At 30.4% G+C, this 17,922-nt stretch overlaps 1 protein-coding gene across 3 annotated transcripts in view; it reads right to left on the bottom strand.

The window, feature by feature from the left end:
• Positions 1-990: 990 nt before the first annotated feature.
• Positions 991-17,922, bottom strand: part of LOC129948847 (trichohyalin) — a 37,977-nt gene continuing 21,045 nt past the window's right edge. For 2 of the 3 annotated variants that reach the window (XM_056059954.1, XM_056059952.1), the window contains 7 exons: positions 10,474-10,624; positions 5,554-5,688; positions 5,036-5,226; positions 2,384-2,530; positions 2,223-2,307; positions 1,402-1,713; positions 991-1,332 (listed from right to left, as the gene is read on the bottom strand). In XM_056059954.1, coding sequence (XP_055915929.1) covers positions 1,225-1,332; positions 1,402-1,713; positions 2,223-2,307; positions 2,384-2,530; positions 5,036-5,226; positions 5,554-5,688; positions 10,474-10,624 — 1,129 coding nt within the window. In that variant the 3' untranslated portion in view covers positions 991-1,224. The remainder of the gene's footprint in view (positions 1,333-1,401; positions 1,714-2,222; positions 2,308-2,383; positions 2,531-5,035; positions 5,227-5,553; positions 5,689-10,473; positions 10,625-17,922) is intronic. The other variant, XM_056059953.1, reaches the window with a different exon arrangement.

The following is a 17,922-nucleotide window of genomic DNA, read 5'->3' as shown; positions in this document are numbered from 1 at the left end:
TAAAAATTCATTTTTGACTCAATTATCTTTTTAAAACTTTGAGATATTCTCTTTAAAATACTTTTATCTTTCAAAAAGTATTGTTTTTAACATTCAGTAAAATTTTGAAAAAAAAAACGAATCAACAGTTTTTGTACAAAAAATTAAATACCTAAATAAAATTTAACAAAAGTTGGTAAAAATTGATTTTCGACTCAAATATCTTTTCAAAAATTAAAAACATTGGTTTCAAACTAATTTTATTTTACAGAAAACATTGTTTTCGATATTCAGTAATTTTTATATAAAAATCCAACAGTCCGTTTTTTCATAAAAAATAAAATCTACAAAAAATAGTACGAAAATTTGGTAAAAATTAATACGAGTACATAGAGACAATCTTTTAAGCAAGACAAATCGACAGACGGGATCTGAAGTTATCAGTGTGGGTCGCATCCTAGCCTCTTTTTTTTGTGCCCTGGGTTCAATCCCTGCCTGTGCAACCTAACTTTTTTCGCGGCGAGGAATTGACAAATCCTCCAAGAGTAATTCTTGTCGTGAAGAGGTGCTTGCTCAAATTAGCCGTTCGGATTCGGCATATAAACTATAGGTCCCTTCCATATCTGACAACATTACTCGCACGCAGGAATTGTTGAGAGTTGTAAGTTACTATAGGCCCTCGTTCTTCATGGACTGTTGACCTAATTTATTTATTTTATTTTAGTAATTTTTAAACATAAAATGTATGCACTTTTCTGAGATGTGAATGGATAAAAATGTGATGAAATAAAATCTAACATTACATGTTATACCTTATTAAACACTGTTTGTCATTATGACGTTACCGTCACCGTCACCGTCATAGGTAAATGTTTATTTTTGTTAAAAAAAGAACACAAAATTTCGTTTGCGTACTTATTCAAAATTATTTTCTGTTATCATACAAAAATCAACACTAAAAGCACGTTCTTATCTTTAAAATCATATTAAATTGCAATCAAAACCAAATAATCCTTTCGACGAGTGGTTTATTAGAAGTTGGTACGAGTATTAGTTATATTATTATATCTCCGTTAAAGTGTTAGCTCAACACAAAATATCGATAAACCATTGCGATTATAATATGATAAAATTTTTATTGCAAAAATAATTAAATTTATTTTAGCAATGTGCAAAATATCATATTTATCAGAACACCACCCGTTCGAGTGGATTTTAACGACGAGCTTATTATCATAATCATCACTAATCGTCATTGTCCTCCTCTTCAATTTCAACTTCTTCGGTTCCCATCAATTCCTCAACTTCACCAATAATTATCTTTTCAGCTATTTTATAGAGTTCTCGAATATTCTGTAAGCATTGGAAAATATTGGATATCATTATTAAATTTATCAAAAATATGTATTTTATATAACTTACAGTTGCTTCACGAAGTTTAGCAATTTGTAAATCATCGTATCGAAGATTAGCATACTGTGAACTTGTGACTAAGTGTCCTTTCTTAACATCGGAATCCATTTGTGATTCCATTTCTTGTTGTTTTTCTTCTTTTATATTTGGAGTTGAAGTCAGAGTTTGCAAGCTGGCTTCAGTACTGCTTGGTATTTCTGATGCGTCATCATCACCCAAATAGACGGACACATGAGATTCTTCTTCTTCGGGAGATAGTTTTTGGAGAGAAGATACCAATGTATCCACAGCTGACACCAACATGGCTGCGTTACTACCAAGCTAAAGAAAAAACATATTAATGCTCAGAAGGCTTGTGAATTTTACTCTTTTAAAAAACGTCATTTTGTTAAAAATATATTATGACAGTATTCACATTAAACTCTAGAGGTGACTTATTTTGAAAATTTATCGTTTTATCTTGCTGGACCTTATTCATTAAAATATTATTGCTTAGTTTTCTAATCTCTTTCTAAGTACCAAATATGAATGACATAAAATAATAAAACATCAAAATAAGTCGCCTTACTAATGTAAACACTGTCTCAAGTTATTAAACGCTTTCTGCAATAGTCAAAGTTTGAAAACTCGAAATTAAAAAAATTAAGTCGAACTGACACTAAATGTGTAAGGTTGACAGTCAAAAGAGTTTGCTAAAAAAAATTTACTGACAGAACTTTTGGAACCATGAAAACTTAATGCTAGCAAATCAATGTTTATGTCAAAAAACGAAGATTATTTGACAGTCAAATTGACGTTTTAAAAAATAAGGCGAAAAATATAAATTTTACGTTTCGTACAGAATGCTGAGATTTATCACTTTGTGATCGTTCCAACTGAAGACGAATTCTCTTTTCTGTTTCACGGAATTTCCTTCTGAAATTTTAAGGGATTTTTAAAAGATTCTTAAATTATAAACAGAGACAAAAATTTATCAGTTATTGTTACTTACCTAGCCCGAACAATATTCTGGATATCCAGCGGATCAGTAGTAAATTGTTTCGATATTCGAAGTGACCTTTCTTTCATTTTACTTCGTTCGTTTTCGAGGAATTCACGCAGATTTTGTTCACATTCTTGCCATTCGGTATCATTTATTCTGTAAATTTAATAGAGATAAAAATTGAAGAATTTGATTTCGTTTAACATTAAGAAATCTTAAATTTGAAAATAATGAAAAATAAATAATACCGAAAACTGTGATGATACTAGTAAATATGCCATATATGTATTTTCTACAATTTTTGTATTTTTTATTATTTCTTTGAGTTAACATTTTTATATGTTTTTGAAGTTAATAATCCGTTTTTTCTTAAATGAAATTGAGATGTTTTTCTAAACTCATATACATTTTTTGGGAATGCACCATGCACACCGACCAAAATTGACTTGAATTGATTTGTACAAAGTATTATGTACTTAAGTGGGTTTTAGTCTTAGCTCACGCTCTAACCGTTGTTAGAATTATGTAACAGACGCTAATTTGATAAAAGTGGACAAGGTGTTAATTAGTGTAAAACTGAATTGATTGATGAATACTTGCGTTCAAATTCTTTCTTTATCCTCCAGGGTAAAATATAAAGGAGTCATTCTAGATCCCAAACTAGACTGGAAAGTTTGAAGAACGGGTTAAGAAAGTCGTTAAACCCAAGATGTTTTTGTGGATGTACACAGCCGTTGTAAGTCCTATTTTGTCATATTGATCAATTGTGCGGTGGTCCGTGCTGAACAAAAACTACAATATCGTGAAACAAAGGAAGGTTCAATAGCTAGTTCCGACTTTACAGGGACCCTTCGTTCCTTCCAAAGAGATGTCTAAAATCTTATTCTGTACCTCCTAAGAGTAGAACTACACATTCAACTTTTAGTATCGTGCAGCGAGCTAAGGCTTAAAGAATTGGTTTTCTAGACCCTATGAGCATGGCAACACTAACAAATTTATCTTTTTGCGACATACAACGACTACTGCATTCCTGCCAGTACTCGGTAAAGATTTTAAAGTCATCTTTATAATCAGAAAGGATTGGGAAAATACTCAAATCAAACTTAAAACAAGATTGAAATACCGCAATCTGAACTGACAGCCCGGCAGCTATTAAAATAAATAAATAAGATGGTGCAACAGTCCTTGAAAAACCAGGACTTAGTGACTTACAACTCTCAACCATTTCTCAGTGCGAGTAATGTTGTCAGAGATGGAAGGGACCTTCAGTTTATATGCCGAATTCAAATGGCTAGTTTGAGAAAGCACTTTTTCATGACAAGAATTACTCTTAATTCCTCGCAAGAGGCAGTACCCGTGAAAAAGTTAGGTGGCACAGGCAGAGATTGAACCAAAGACCCTTTGCATGACTGTCCAACGCACTAACCATCACGCTACGGGTACTACTACCAGGCGGCTATTATGACTATCAATTTGTTCACAACATCCTTTATACTGGTCCAACAATGTCGGAATGAACAATCCAGTCTCAATATCAACCTCATTGTCACTTTTATTTGGATGCAATGTCATAGTGGCGTTCATGGAAATGAACGGGCTTATAAGTTAGCCCGGCAAATATCAGTCCTCCATTTTTCACTTGCGGAGAGGGCGAATATTTCTCTTGGAGCTTTGAAAGAAAACATTTTATTTTTTCTGACTGAATCCAACCGCACGTTAAATAGTCTAACTAATTGTGCCATATCCAGGAAGTTAAAGCCAAATTACAACAAAAGCCATTCTTTCGAACTTCTTTGCAAACCCAGGCATGATATAGCCAGAATCACTGCAATATGTGACATTACACAAGATAAACTGAAAGGAGAGTGTGCAGCAAACTCACAATAAGCATCACAAAAACATTATAATTACATACCTGATATTTTTACACTGCTTTTCAAAAGAAATTATAAAAGTACTAACATTTTACAAAGGGGTAAATTTGATTATTAGAATTTGGTCACTTCTAAATGTCACATTATTTCGACAGTTCTCATTTGAAATTGTACAACTGAATTAAATCGAAATGAATCACCTTATGTAACAAAGCCGAAAAGTTGATTGAAAGTCACTAAAGAGTCAGACTATAACTAATGTGATTATCATTCACTAACTGAAAAGCCGTATTATATATCGCCACTATAAAACAAAATGACAAAACGATTGTAGTGACGTCAGTTTTTATCATTTACTGTCAATCCGTCCTACGTTCAATTTGATGTAAATGCGTCACAATAGACTTTGGTCATTGACCATATTTTTTTTTTAATCCTTCCAAACCACAAAAAACCATTTATGGGATAGACAGACGGTCTGTTTGGGGATCTGCTAAAGTAGATATATCCTATTTCCGGTTTGACTCAATGTCAGACGTATTGTTGCAAAGGGGGTTTTGGGATGTAAAATGGAAAGACAGATGATTACACAAGATAAACTGGGAACTTTTTGCACTTTAGACTGACTTTGTTTTGAATTCTGCGTTGGCGTTTTTGGTGTAGTGACCTTTAAACTTATTCAAGTTTGCAGTTTAAATATTGTTGCGGTGGAGCATTTACATTTGTAATGTTATGTAATGAGATTTGGCGCGTTTTGAAAATACCAACAGTCGCATACGTAACGTACCTCAACAAATCCAAACCACGTTGTGCATCTTCTGCTTGGTATCGCTTTTCGAGTTCTTTCTGTTCTTTCTTTATCCTCTCCATTTTCATTTGCTTTTGTCTTTGCTGTTCCTCGTGCCGTAATCTTTCACGCTCCCATTTCAATCCCTGGCGCAACAGGCGTTCTGCATTTTTCTCACGGTTGGTTTTGAGCTGCAGAAAGAACCAACAGCAACAAAATAAAAAAAGAAAAAAGTTAAACAATAAAAGTTCTCTTAGAGCTAAGACATAACTTTAAGGAAGGGGGTCTCGATTGTGTTAAGGATATTTGTGCTTTTTTCTTAAGAAAAGGATAAAGGAAAAAAGTGTGATGTTTATTTAAACGAATCTTGTTTCCTGTGTTTATTTACGAGAATGTTTTTTTTTTCAAGAAAGTTTTGTAGGTGTTTAAAGGTATACGAGACAAAGTCCTTATAAGACAACTGTGTGTATATATAATGTCCTGGGTAAGATAAAAGGTATATCTAGGTAGGTACAAACCTTAGCACGACGCTTGACAATTTCAATGTTTGCTCTTTTGTTGACAACAAATATTGGATCAGCTGACAATTCTTCAGGTATGGCATCAGTCTTGCCATCAAGAATAAGATTACGTTCACGTTCCAACTCTTTGATCTGAAGGTTATGATGTAGGAAGGACGATACGATAGAAAAGTATATATAGAAATATTAGATAAAAAAGGATAAAAACAAAATTACGTAAACAGTTTAGAATTTTACTGCATCACAGATTATATTCTTATTGTAAAATAAAAAAAAAAACCTTGGTAATATAGACTCCTTCTTTTTCTATTAAAGTCTTCTGGAATTTAAAACAATCTACGACAGTGAGAAGGTTGTAGGAAGTAAATGGTTCGTGACACAAAGAAAAAAAAATGGAGGACTTAAAATGAATACAAATAAACATAATATTTTGTACATTTTAGTTATGTAGTCCACGAGGAAGATTAATATATGAAGGTCTGAAGTCTAGAAGCTGTTCATTCGGAGAAAGAATAAAGGGACATACCAATTATTTAAAATTTTCTAGATGTTTTAAAAATATTTCATTTGTTTCTCTTCATTCTTTTCTATTAAAGGACATTTTTTTTTAAAGTACAAAATGTAAACGATTTAATATTTCCATCTGGCAGTATATTGGGTAATATTTCATAAAGATTTTATGCGATGCTTTAACTTTAATTAAAGAAAAATATATTAACCGAAACGTGATTATAATGTAAAATTACAGAACAAAACAAAAAAAAAATTACACAAACAGATCCCGAAGGACGTATATAGTGAATTAAGGACAAACAATAAAGCCCTTCATCGTCACTATATTTAATTGTATACTTAAAAGCTGCTAGCGCGACAATGATTTTGCATTTAAATTCTGGAAGTTTTATGTGCCAAGTGGCAAGTGCCTGCCACCTCATCTAATCCTAAAGCCAATACCAACCAACTCTCCTTGGCTCTACCCAACCTTAGTCCTTGTGCATATATAAAAAAAAAAACACTTTAAATGCAACTTCATCATCGTAGTATTTTTTTTATATATTGTAAAAGACAACTGTACTGTAAGGGTTCGTGTTCGAAGAGCATCAAGAATCAATTGTTAAGCATTTGAAGTGGGATTCACAATTGCAGCTCGTTCAATATATAACAGCAGCGCTTTTGGCACTGTAAAACAAACTTTTTGAACACTTTTAAATAACAGTTTTTCACACGAAACATGCGAAAAATTATGTAATTGAAATTGTTTTTCGAAAGTTTGGAATCGATTGGTTGTAGAATGGGGTGGTAACTTTTATATAAAGGTTTTGTATTGTAGTTTGAGCTGTTTTTCATGCAGATATCAGAAATAGCTGTGAGCAATTATTCTAAATTGATTCCTCTTATATATGATATAAAAACTCAAATTGAAATAAATTATTGAAATAAAAAATATTTTATCGAATGTGATTAAAATTTTAATATGTATTCTTAAATATCTCTTAATAATTGAAGTTTTTTGAAAACGATTTCTGCTAAAATAAATTAAAAACATATAAAGCAAAGAAAAGTAAAATATTTTCCAAAATATGGTTTAATGTAATGCTGGCAAGAATTTATAAGAGGAATAAGAAATGAAGAACTTATATCAATTTAAGATAAATTTGTTTTACAACACTGGCAATTTTTTCATTTGTTTTTCAAGTTTAATTAATTTAAACCAAAATTCAGTTAAATGAAACTTCTAAGGAAACACAAATTTCTGTAGAAGAACGTTGTTTAATACTTGAATTTTTCGTGATTTAATTATTCTTGACAAAGTTTCAGTCTCGAAAACTCGATTTACTGACTTTCAAACCAGGCTCCATATTGTTTAAGAACAAACAATATTGAAATACAAATAATAAATGTTGAATTGACATTTGTTCACAGAAAAACGAGGCTGGGATGCGACCCACACTGATAACTTTCCATTCCGTCTGTCGATTTGTCTTGCTTAAAAGTTTGTAGGTTTTCGTGTTACTTACAAAATTTGTCAGTTCAATTATCCTTAAAAATTTTAAATTTACAATAGATATTTTTAATACAAAGAAATAGTGTAGTTTGAAAATCTAGTTTTGTTAAATAGATTTTTAGTCGAAAACAATTTTTTACCAATTTTAATAGCATTTCAATTTTTTTACAAATTGGACGAATGAAATTAATTTGGGAGGTATCAAGAACCGAACATCAATTTTTACCATATTTGCTTACTATTTTTTGTAGATTTTATTTTTTTTATGAAAAAACGGACTAATGGATTTTTATAAAAAAAAAGCTACTGAATATCGACACCAATATTTTCTGAGGAATACAAAAAATTTGTAGAAAATGTTTTTAATTTTTAAAAAGCTATTTGAGTCCAAAGTAAATTTTTACCAAGTCTTAGTATTGTTTCCTTTTTCGATTTTCATTTTTTGTAAGAAAACTGTGAATTCGATTTTTCTCAAAATTTTAATGAATGTTGACAACAATATTTTTTAAAAGATAAAAGTAGTTTAAAGCCAAGGTCTCAAAGTTTTCAAAAGATATTTGAGTCGAAATTTAATTTTTACCAACTTTGAGTGATGTTTTTGTTTTGGTTTTTAATTTTTTTTATAAAAAAATGTCAATTTTTTTTTTTAAATTTTACAAGATGTTAAAACTTTATTTTGCGTTACACAAAATTGTTTTGGAGGTGGAATCATTTTTTATTGGTAAAATTTTTGTTCTCAGTTTTTTTGATTAATAAAAAAACAGTTTGTTTTTTTCCAAAAATATATCGGTTTGGTATCACGTTAATATATATGATAAGAAATTTAAATCAAGTTTCTAACGTCATTGGTTAGTGAGATATTTAGGGTTAACCAAAATTTTAACTTTTTTTTTAAAGTGCTTTGGTAAAATAACCACATACGAAATTTTCCTTTTTGCATTATTGTCTATATAACAAAATTTATTTGAAGTCGATATCTCTTCTGGTTCTTTAGCTATCGACGAAGAAAAAACTTCGCGAACGTTCGGACGTACAGACATTTTTCTATTTTTTATTTTGACTCTAGGAACCTTGAAACGTCAAGAAATGCCAACATTTTCAATTCGACAAATCGGGCCCATTACAATAACTTCCTATGATAAGTTAAACATTATTTAAGTAGACAATTTATGTAATAAACTGAATAAATTGACAAAATATTGCCTCCTCAAAACTTACAAATATTCAATATTTGGCCAGTTTATATTTCTAAGATCAAAGATGATCCCGAATTTTCAGATATAGACAGAATCGTTCACTTTTGTTTGTCAGAACTCTGAGAGCAGAATTTATATGATTCTATTTCTAATATCCATTCAATCCATCTGAGAAAATTCTCAGAAACCTGAGACATATTAACTGGCCAGTTATTTTTGTATTTAATGTTAAAAATGTCCAAAATCCTAACGGGTGCTATAAAAGTAGTAAATTATTCAACAGGACTTTCTTTCATTGAACCGAACTCTAAGTTCTTAAAATACCATAATATAATTTTGAGCTATAGAAATTGAAGAAAGGCTCGAGTATTGAATAATTGTAAAAACAATTCTTAAAGATAAGACAAGAGTTATTAGATCAGGTTTTAATTTAAATTTATAACTTTGTCAAGGTGTTAAAAAATTATATTTTTTCATTTTGGTATACGATGTAATTTGGTAAAAACAAAAAATGTTTTCAAAAACAACCATTTCTATTAGTTTCAACGAAACCACTACTCAATAATTATTATATAAATGGTAATTAGACAATTTAAGTTCAATAGGATAGCTTTAGCTGCATCGAATATATTCAAAATAACAAAGATCTTAAAGTTTTTAGTAACATTAATGTCAAAGTGGTTATTTTTGACCTAATTGAAGCTTTTGCCCTCTCTTACTATTTTAATTAAAATGCTAACTATGTTTTTTTTTAGTCAAATAATATTTTTGAAAATTTTTGCGTATCAAAAGTCACTTGAAATAAGGAAAACTTATTTCGCTGAACTAAAAATAATAATCGTTATTCATTTAACATGTTAAGCTTCTTAAGGCTATAAGTTGCATTTATTACCGTCAATTTTCAATGGCGACACTATAAAAGAACTAACGATTAAAAGAAAACTCATCAAGCGATTTTGTGTTCAAAAATTAGTTATTCCTTTAATCCCTAAAGTTGGATTCTATGATTCTGTTATCCGAGTCCCTGAATTCTTAAACTCTGTGAATTTTATATTTTATTTATATCAAAATTTTGCATTTATGACTTTATTATCAAATTTCTGTAAAAATGATTAAACAATTGTTGATGGTAAAATATGATTGTGCCTAGTTGTTTTTTTATTCTTTAGCTCGTATTAAAAAAAATTAATTTAGTAAAAATGTTAAATTTTTAGATTTTTAAAATTCATTTACAAAAATTGATTTTTTTCCAAATCAAAATCGTGTGAGTAACAAACTAAAACCAAACGGACGTAAGGCACTTTAAGAGAAAAATGATTAAAAAATACACTAATGGGGGCAAAAATATTTTTTCTAAACACTCATCCATTACTCTAATACGCTTTTCTTAGTTAACATGTATTTACTTATTAGTGAATTATTCGTTTTATATACAAATTTTTTTATTGAGTGAAAGACTTTTGAATTAAAAACTTTAAACTTTAAATAAATGATCAATTTCTGCTTTTTTTCAATTTTGAGACATTTTATGAACAATATCACTAAAATTACATAATATTGAGTTTTTTCAAACACACGATATAAAAATATCCAAAACACATTTTAAAGTTAAAAATATTAAATTTTTTATCATAGTTGGTAAGAAATATAAAAAGCATTATTCTTCTACATCAAAGTGTATCGTAACAATTAAAACTTTTCTAAACAATCAATTACCTCTCTGTTCTTTATCCTATTGGATAACTGCATTCGATAATCCTCATCTATCCTCTGCCTCAGCTCCCTCATATACTTTCGATCTGTTAGTCGTACGACATTTGTTCCCATCAATCTTTCCAATTTAGCCGAGATCCTTGGTAAATTAAAGCTGCAAAAAAATTAATTTAAAACAGAATTAGACTGAAAAATCAAAAATAAACACCACTATTTTTTGCTATTCAAAACTATCTTTAATCAAAACCAAAATAAGACTATCCACACCGGTTTCTATCAACGGTCTTCAAAGGAATGTATAAAAAAACTGCTTTAAAAATAAAAAATGTCTGCATTTGACAATATTCTATTGTCATGCTGATGGTGGCAACTGATTTAGCCAAATACAAACAAATATACTAAATTTTCCCAACCAAAATAATATAAAATCAATAAACCTACATCGCATATGTGATAAAAGATATTTTTGTTTTGTTTTTTGGAAGAATGTTAACCATGAATATAAAAGAAATAAATATTATAACCCGACAACGACTCATAGACCTACCAAGGTATTATTTATATAAAAATCGAAAGGAAATTTGAAGTGATCACGATATTTTCTTCATCCTTAAGCAAAATCATATGTGGAATTGATATTATGTTTGAAGGGCATGGAAACATCACAGCACAACCCTACACACATCACACGCTATCCTTGGTTAGATTGACATGCGAATTATGAAATTTTGTTTTTCTTTTTATTTTATTTCGGTAAAGGCTCAGTTCGTATAGAAAAATTCAGTGAGAGCTTTTACGCTACATTTCCCAATAGAAATTGATTTTAAAAGAATTTTCTAATTTTCTACCAAAAAATCACTTGTAATGGTTTAAATCTCTAAATGATTTTGTAGCAGGTTATTTTGTGTTTTTTTTAGGTGTTGAAATATGTCCTCTATCTGGATTATTTTTTCTCTTAAAATGTTGTCAAGGAGTTAAGTATACGTTCTGTTCAAAGCGACTATTTTTACTATCACCCTTATTGTAATTGTATAAATTTTGAATTAAAATGGACTTAAATAGTTTTTAGTAATGTGTGCTGCCTCCTAATTCAGGAATTACTTAAAATGACATATGGTGTATAGATTTATAGAGTGCTGTCAGACAATTCAGCGAAATTTAGGCCCAGGACCGTTTTATGGCTTCAATAATCTCTTCGGTTTTTTGTTATAGTCGTCCCCCTTCGATGACTTTTTTCATTATGTTCAAGTCAAGAAAATATGTGAGCCATGGTGATAGTTTCACAGTCTGCCCCTTAATCTTGGCTTTTGTTGTCCGTGCGGCATGTATTGGTGCATTATCTTCTTGCAAAGTCGATCGTTGTATATCAAATAATTCAGAAAAGTGCGGCAAATCTCGTTCCAGAATCGATTTCAAGGTGAATGTCGTCATTTTAGAGCTTTGAAAACCCAGCTTCACGGTTTGGATTTTTCTCAAATGAAAGACCAAAAAGAAAAAAACATTATTCAAAGTTCAGCAACTGCAGGAGGGCCCAGCAAACCCCATCATTTAAATGATACAGAGGAAACTATAATACGAATTTTGGAGTTAAATACATGTGTTTATCAATGCGTCCAAGAGTTGGGGTTGGACGGCAACGTGTCTTCTAGCAACATGGACAAATATAAATGTGTTTTTCTAAACCAAAGTTAACAATTATTGAAGAATTCCTTTTGGAAGACTACATTCTCTCGAATTCTAGTGTAGCATTTGAAGTAATTGCACAAAAAAATCTAAATAAAATTTTCTTAGGAGTGAAGAATTGCAAGAAGATCGCAAGGCTATGTTGGAGGAACAATCATTTTTTTTTTGAAAATCGTTAGAGAGATGAACCATTTCCGAAATATCGAATATAAAAAAGTACACTTTTGGAGGAATAAAAAATATTTTTTTTCAATGAAAGAAGTCAAGTTAAGAAAACAATTTAGATAAAATTAAATACAAATTTATCAATTCGTTTTTGAGAAAATTTGAATTTTATATTTTTGACCAAAACATTAATTTGTATTTAAAGACTTAAAAAAACGCTCAACGTGAAATATCTAAAAACCTTATTAATTTCCTAATTTGATGTCAATTGATCCAATGGTCACACAGACAAATAGACGGAAGGACCGAAGCGGGGATACACTTTTTCGAATTCTCTACAGTTGTAGTTCACTTCTTAACCCAAATCAAACAGCAAACCAGATTTTTATGCACCTAACTTAATTCAAGATCGTGATCTGTAGACGAGAACTGTAGACGAAATTATAAATATTGAAAAAAAGTTAAACTTAACAAATCACCAGGAGAGGACAGAATTACCAATAAACTCTTTATACATGCAACAGATGACTTCTTGGAGCAACTGGCAGCAGGATTTAATAGGATGTTGAAAGAATGCAAAGTAGAAGAAGCCTTTGTGAAAACAATTATCTTTCCTATATTTAAAAAAGGGGATACAAATCAGCCGAGTAATTAAAGGGAAATCTCCTTTATGAATTGTGTGGCCAAGATTATGATGGGAATTCTCAACGAGAGGCTGTACTCATGGGTGGAGGCAAATGATATACTAACAAAATTTCAGGCGGAATTTAGAAAAAAATATTCGACGGTAGACAACATTGAAAATCTGGCATAAATCGTTTATCTGAAGTTGGTATAAAAAAGAAGGTGTATGCATTTTTTGTCGATCTGAAAGCTGCATTTGATAAAATCTCAAGAAAAATGCTATCTACAAACTACACACAATAGGAGTTTCGACAAAATGTTTAAACTTGATAGAAGCCATATAGTCCAACACACAATCAGCTGTTTGGACGGGAGAAGAGCTCTTCAAATATTTTGAGACACTTTTTGGAGTCAAACAGGGATGCTTGCTATCACCGTTGCTTTTCGCACTGTGTATAAACGATTTGCATGAATCTTTAGGAGGAGGACTCTTTATTGACTTGTTCAACATAAGGTTACTGCTTTATGCAGACGATATGGTCATATTGGCGGATGATGTCACGGTCTTGTAGCAGATGGTAATGCAACTGGAATGTTACTGCATTAAATGGAGCCTCGAAGTAAATCTATCTAGATTCGAGATAATGGTGTTCAGAAATGGTGTAAGGTTACCTACTCAAGAAAATTGGACATTAAATGGAAAAAGAATTCAAATTGTCTCCAACTATACTTACTTAGGAGTTTTACTTTCACCAAAGATGTCGTTTTCAAAGCACGTAGAAAAGAGAAACACTGCAGTCAAGAACAGCATAAACTCGACGTGGCAATGTTTTCTAGCAAAAAGAAATATCAACTTAAAAACCAAATGGAAACTATTTCAGGCGGCTTGTAGAGCTATTCAAACCTACGGTGCTAAGACCTGCGACTTTGGAATGTTTGAAGAAGTGGATAAACTTCAACGCTATTTTTTAAAACGAATTTTAAAATTGCCTACATTTACTCCAAACTACTCTTTGGCAATGGAAACGGGGGCGGAGGGTGGACATTATTATACCCTTGATCTTCACCTAACATATACATATGTATATCAAAAACAATATTCGAATACAGTGCAACAAATCTACCGCGTCAGCTAACAAAAATGCTTTTGAAGGAAAAATTGTGCTGGGTAAAGGAATTACACAATATTGGATATTGTTTTGGACTGCGTTGGGATGAGAGATCTATTCTCAAATTGATTGGATCAAAAAAGGCAATGATCTATTGCGGCTATTAAAATCAGAGGGTCAACAAGAAAACCTACGAACTGCATCTGAGAGCAGTACACGCATCTACAAACATCTGGAGGACAGATTTACAGTAACGATGGTTTCGAACTGAACAAGATCACCTGGATTTTTAAGGCAAGATGTGATTTAATCCAGCTTAATGGAAATGGGTTTGGCCAGAACGAATCATCATTATGTACTGTGTGCTAAGTAAGGAAAAAAGAAACATCCAGCACTTCTTGGGCAGATGTCCGGTTTTAACGTAATTAAGGGTGGCCGTCATTGGGAATGTTTAGTTAACAGAAGCGGAAATAATCCAGGTGGCTCAATGGAGAAAACAGCACCAGTTTTAAAGGACTTGCGAATTTTATCAATGAAGCCTTAACATACCGAAATGAACTAGTGAGAATATAACCAGTACAAAAATTCTTAAGATTATCACCAAATTTTGATTTGAAACTAATATTGTAAATTGTAATAATATGAACGTAAATTCAAGTACCCGACAGTAGACGTTTGTCAATGTCGTAAGTTTTGCATTTATAACTAAAAAAAAAACTTTAAAACTTATTTGAAAATGTTAACTTCTAGATATTAAGTTGGAAATAAAAAACATTTTACTACTTACTACTACTACTATCGTAATGTCATGTTTGATTCAAATCTCGACTTCAGATTTTTTCTTACAAATGCAATACTTGTCATTTAGTTCCCTTAACAAGTAACAATTGTGGTGGGGCAGTAACTTACTCGGCCGCTTACGATTTATGAATTATTGACAAGAAATGGATAGTTTTTAGACTTCATGTAAGTAATTAAAACAAATTCCTTGATTGCATGTTTGTATTTGTACACTTGGGCGTATACGTATTTTTTTTTTAAATACAAAAGTATTTCCCTTGGATTTAATCTCTGCTATCAGAGATTTTAACAATGGTTAAAACGAATCCAATTTATAATGTATTGGATATTTTGTCCGAGGTTGTTTTTTTTTGTAAAGGAAGCTATGATGGTGTTTTACGGTTCTAAGAAACTGTCATTTAAAGATCATCAATATTTGAAGTTTAACCCGTTCTTGTCAAGATATTTGGGAAGCTAAACCGAATTGGTATGAAATTAATTTTGTTTAAGTTCAATTGAGTTTTTATTAATTGCATCAACAGTTAACAACAATATAAATTATTTGTTTTAAAAAAATGTATGTCGGTGGTATTGTTTTAAGATTTCTATATTTTGTAAGAAAGCTGTCGATTCGATTGTTTTAAAAATTATTTAAGACAAAAATGTAATTGTTTGGTACATATAATTAACCTATTTTTAATATTATTTTTCGTTAGGAGAATGTTCAAAATGACAATTATTTTGCTTTTTGATTTCCAAAAATTGACTATAAAACGCAAAGTATAAAAATCAATAGCGCTATTAGTTCGTTCGATATATAAAATCAACCGAAAATGCCATTGAGCTTAAGAATGTCTCCGAAAACTAAGAGTACAATTTTTTGTATCTTCTGCTTCCTTTTTCTGTCAATAAATTAAGCTAAAACTGCCTCAGAGCTTTTTCTTTATTTTGTAATTAATAGTTTCCACCAAAATTGAAAGCAGAAACAAATCAACGTAAATTTCATGAAGATGTCACAACTCTAAATTAAGATTAACAACTTGATAACAAGTCTTGAAATAATACTATACATAATTGAACAGTCTTCATTGTATGGTTCCCTGATATATATGTAGGTAATGGAAAAAGGATAGCTTAAAGGCTCATTAACATTGTATGTATACAAATCTACGTAGCTTGTTAAATGTCGTTAATTTTTAAATAAAATAAAATTAAATTTGTGGTTACGCTTGAAATAGTTCTCGCTTGTTGTTGTTTTTGTTGTTTTTTCCCTATCTGTCTATACTCAGTCTTCGTCTACCTTATACCTTTAAATTATCCTTTCTACCCTCATGATGGTATATAATGGTAATGACGTAGTTAATGTTTCACTATACCATAAGCTCCTATATACAAAACATTATATAGGAAAACTTCTACTCGCCATGGATTCCATTTAACACCATCCGTAAAAAGTTACACAATCAAGTCGTTTTGCCGCACTTTAATGGACTGACTTTTTGTACATACCAACACATTCAATGTAGGTTTCAGTTTTTACTGGACTTAACCCTTATATTGTTAAAGGTTACATAATATGTGAAAAGGTATTGGGTGTGAGTTGGGGGTGTTGAATTTTTTTTTTTGTATTGCAATTTTAAACGATAGCTTCCGAAGGATGCCACACTAATGCGAGGTAGTGATATTATAAATCTTTTAGAAGGCCAAAACGTCTGTCTGTACCTACATTATATAGCTGCATTTGCCATCAGTTGAGTAGGTAGAACGTACAGATTGTAGATTGCACATCATGAAGGTTTGTTTAGGAGGTTTGCAAAATGTTTGGGTGGCTGGTTATAATGGATATGTGTACTCTCCTCTGGCAACTGGTGGTTTTCATGAATGTGTCGAAAACAATATAAACCAAATAATATGTTATGTTTACTGTATTCAGTCACTACCTATAGTTGAACGATATATTGACATCAAGGTTTTTGTGGCTATATAAAGTCCTCTGGTCGAGAGTATATTAAATTTCATATACTAAAAATTTTAGGGAATCCATAGTCTTGGTTATCATAATTTTTACATTAAAATTGAAGTTATGTGAACAAATGACCTAATTTCTTAGAATCCATCAAAATTGTATTAATTCTTTAAAGGAAAAGAAATAATTACTGGTACTAAACCCTTTTTTGCTTTTTCTTTTATTTGATAAAAATTCCACTTGTATGTTTTTTGTCTACTTTAAAGACTTGAATAACCCTAAGGATAAAATGGTTTATTTTGAGTGGGAAGCTAAATATCATCATCAGAAGTCAATAATGTTAACATTTTATAAAATTGGCTGACAAAAAAAATTATGATTTTCAAATTAACCCTTAACGATGAAGGCGATGAATACGCCGGCGACGGGTGTTTAACCACAGACAAAAAAAAGAAACAAAAGATATTATTGTGGGATATTATACTTAACCTATATTTATTAACCTTTTGAAAAGAAATATTATTTTTAAATTGAAAATTATTTAATTCTATAAACGTTAAGAATTTTAAATTGAATATCATAACACAGGAAATATTGTTAATAAAAAATAAAATAAAATCCATATGTTTTAAAAAGGTAACAAAAGTCTTTTTATCAGTTCTTATTTTGCTTTAATAAAGGCTTACAAATTTTGTTTGACGGAAACTTTAAATATAATTAACTTTTAAACCTTATTGTGGAATTGAAAATATAAAATTGATACGAATATAAAAAATTCAGCTCCAATGTTGCAAATATATTCAAGTTTTAAAATTATTTTCTCTACGAAGGATTACGTTTGTGACAGCACGACAAAATGTTTACAATTAATTTAATTAAATGTTTAAATTTTCTTTAAAAATTTTGTTTAAAAATATTATTGGTGTGAAGTTATTTGGAAAAAAAAAATTGTTTTAAATCCAACACAATGTTGACACCTTTGATCATTAAACATTCGAGAAAATGAAACTTTGTGCTTACAAAAAATTATGTAAATCAGTTCCTGACTTTTTGAAAAAATTTAGAAACAAAATAAATTTAATTAAATTAAATTAAATTAACTTAAGAAAAAAAAGCCTAACGCGA

The sequence above is a fragment of the Eupeodes corollae genome, chromosome 3 (assembly GCF_945859685.1).
Source record: "Eupeodes corollae chromosome 3, idEupCoro1.1, whole genome shotgun sequence".
Lineage (NCBI taxonomy): Eukaryota > Metazoa > Arthropoda > Insecta > Diptera > Syrphidae > Eupeodes > Eupeodes corollae.
The sequence above is the reverse complement of the archived record's forward strand: the minus strand, read 5'-3'. Positions and strand labels throughout refer to the sequence as shown.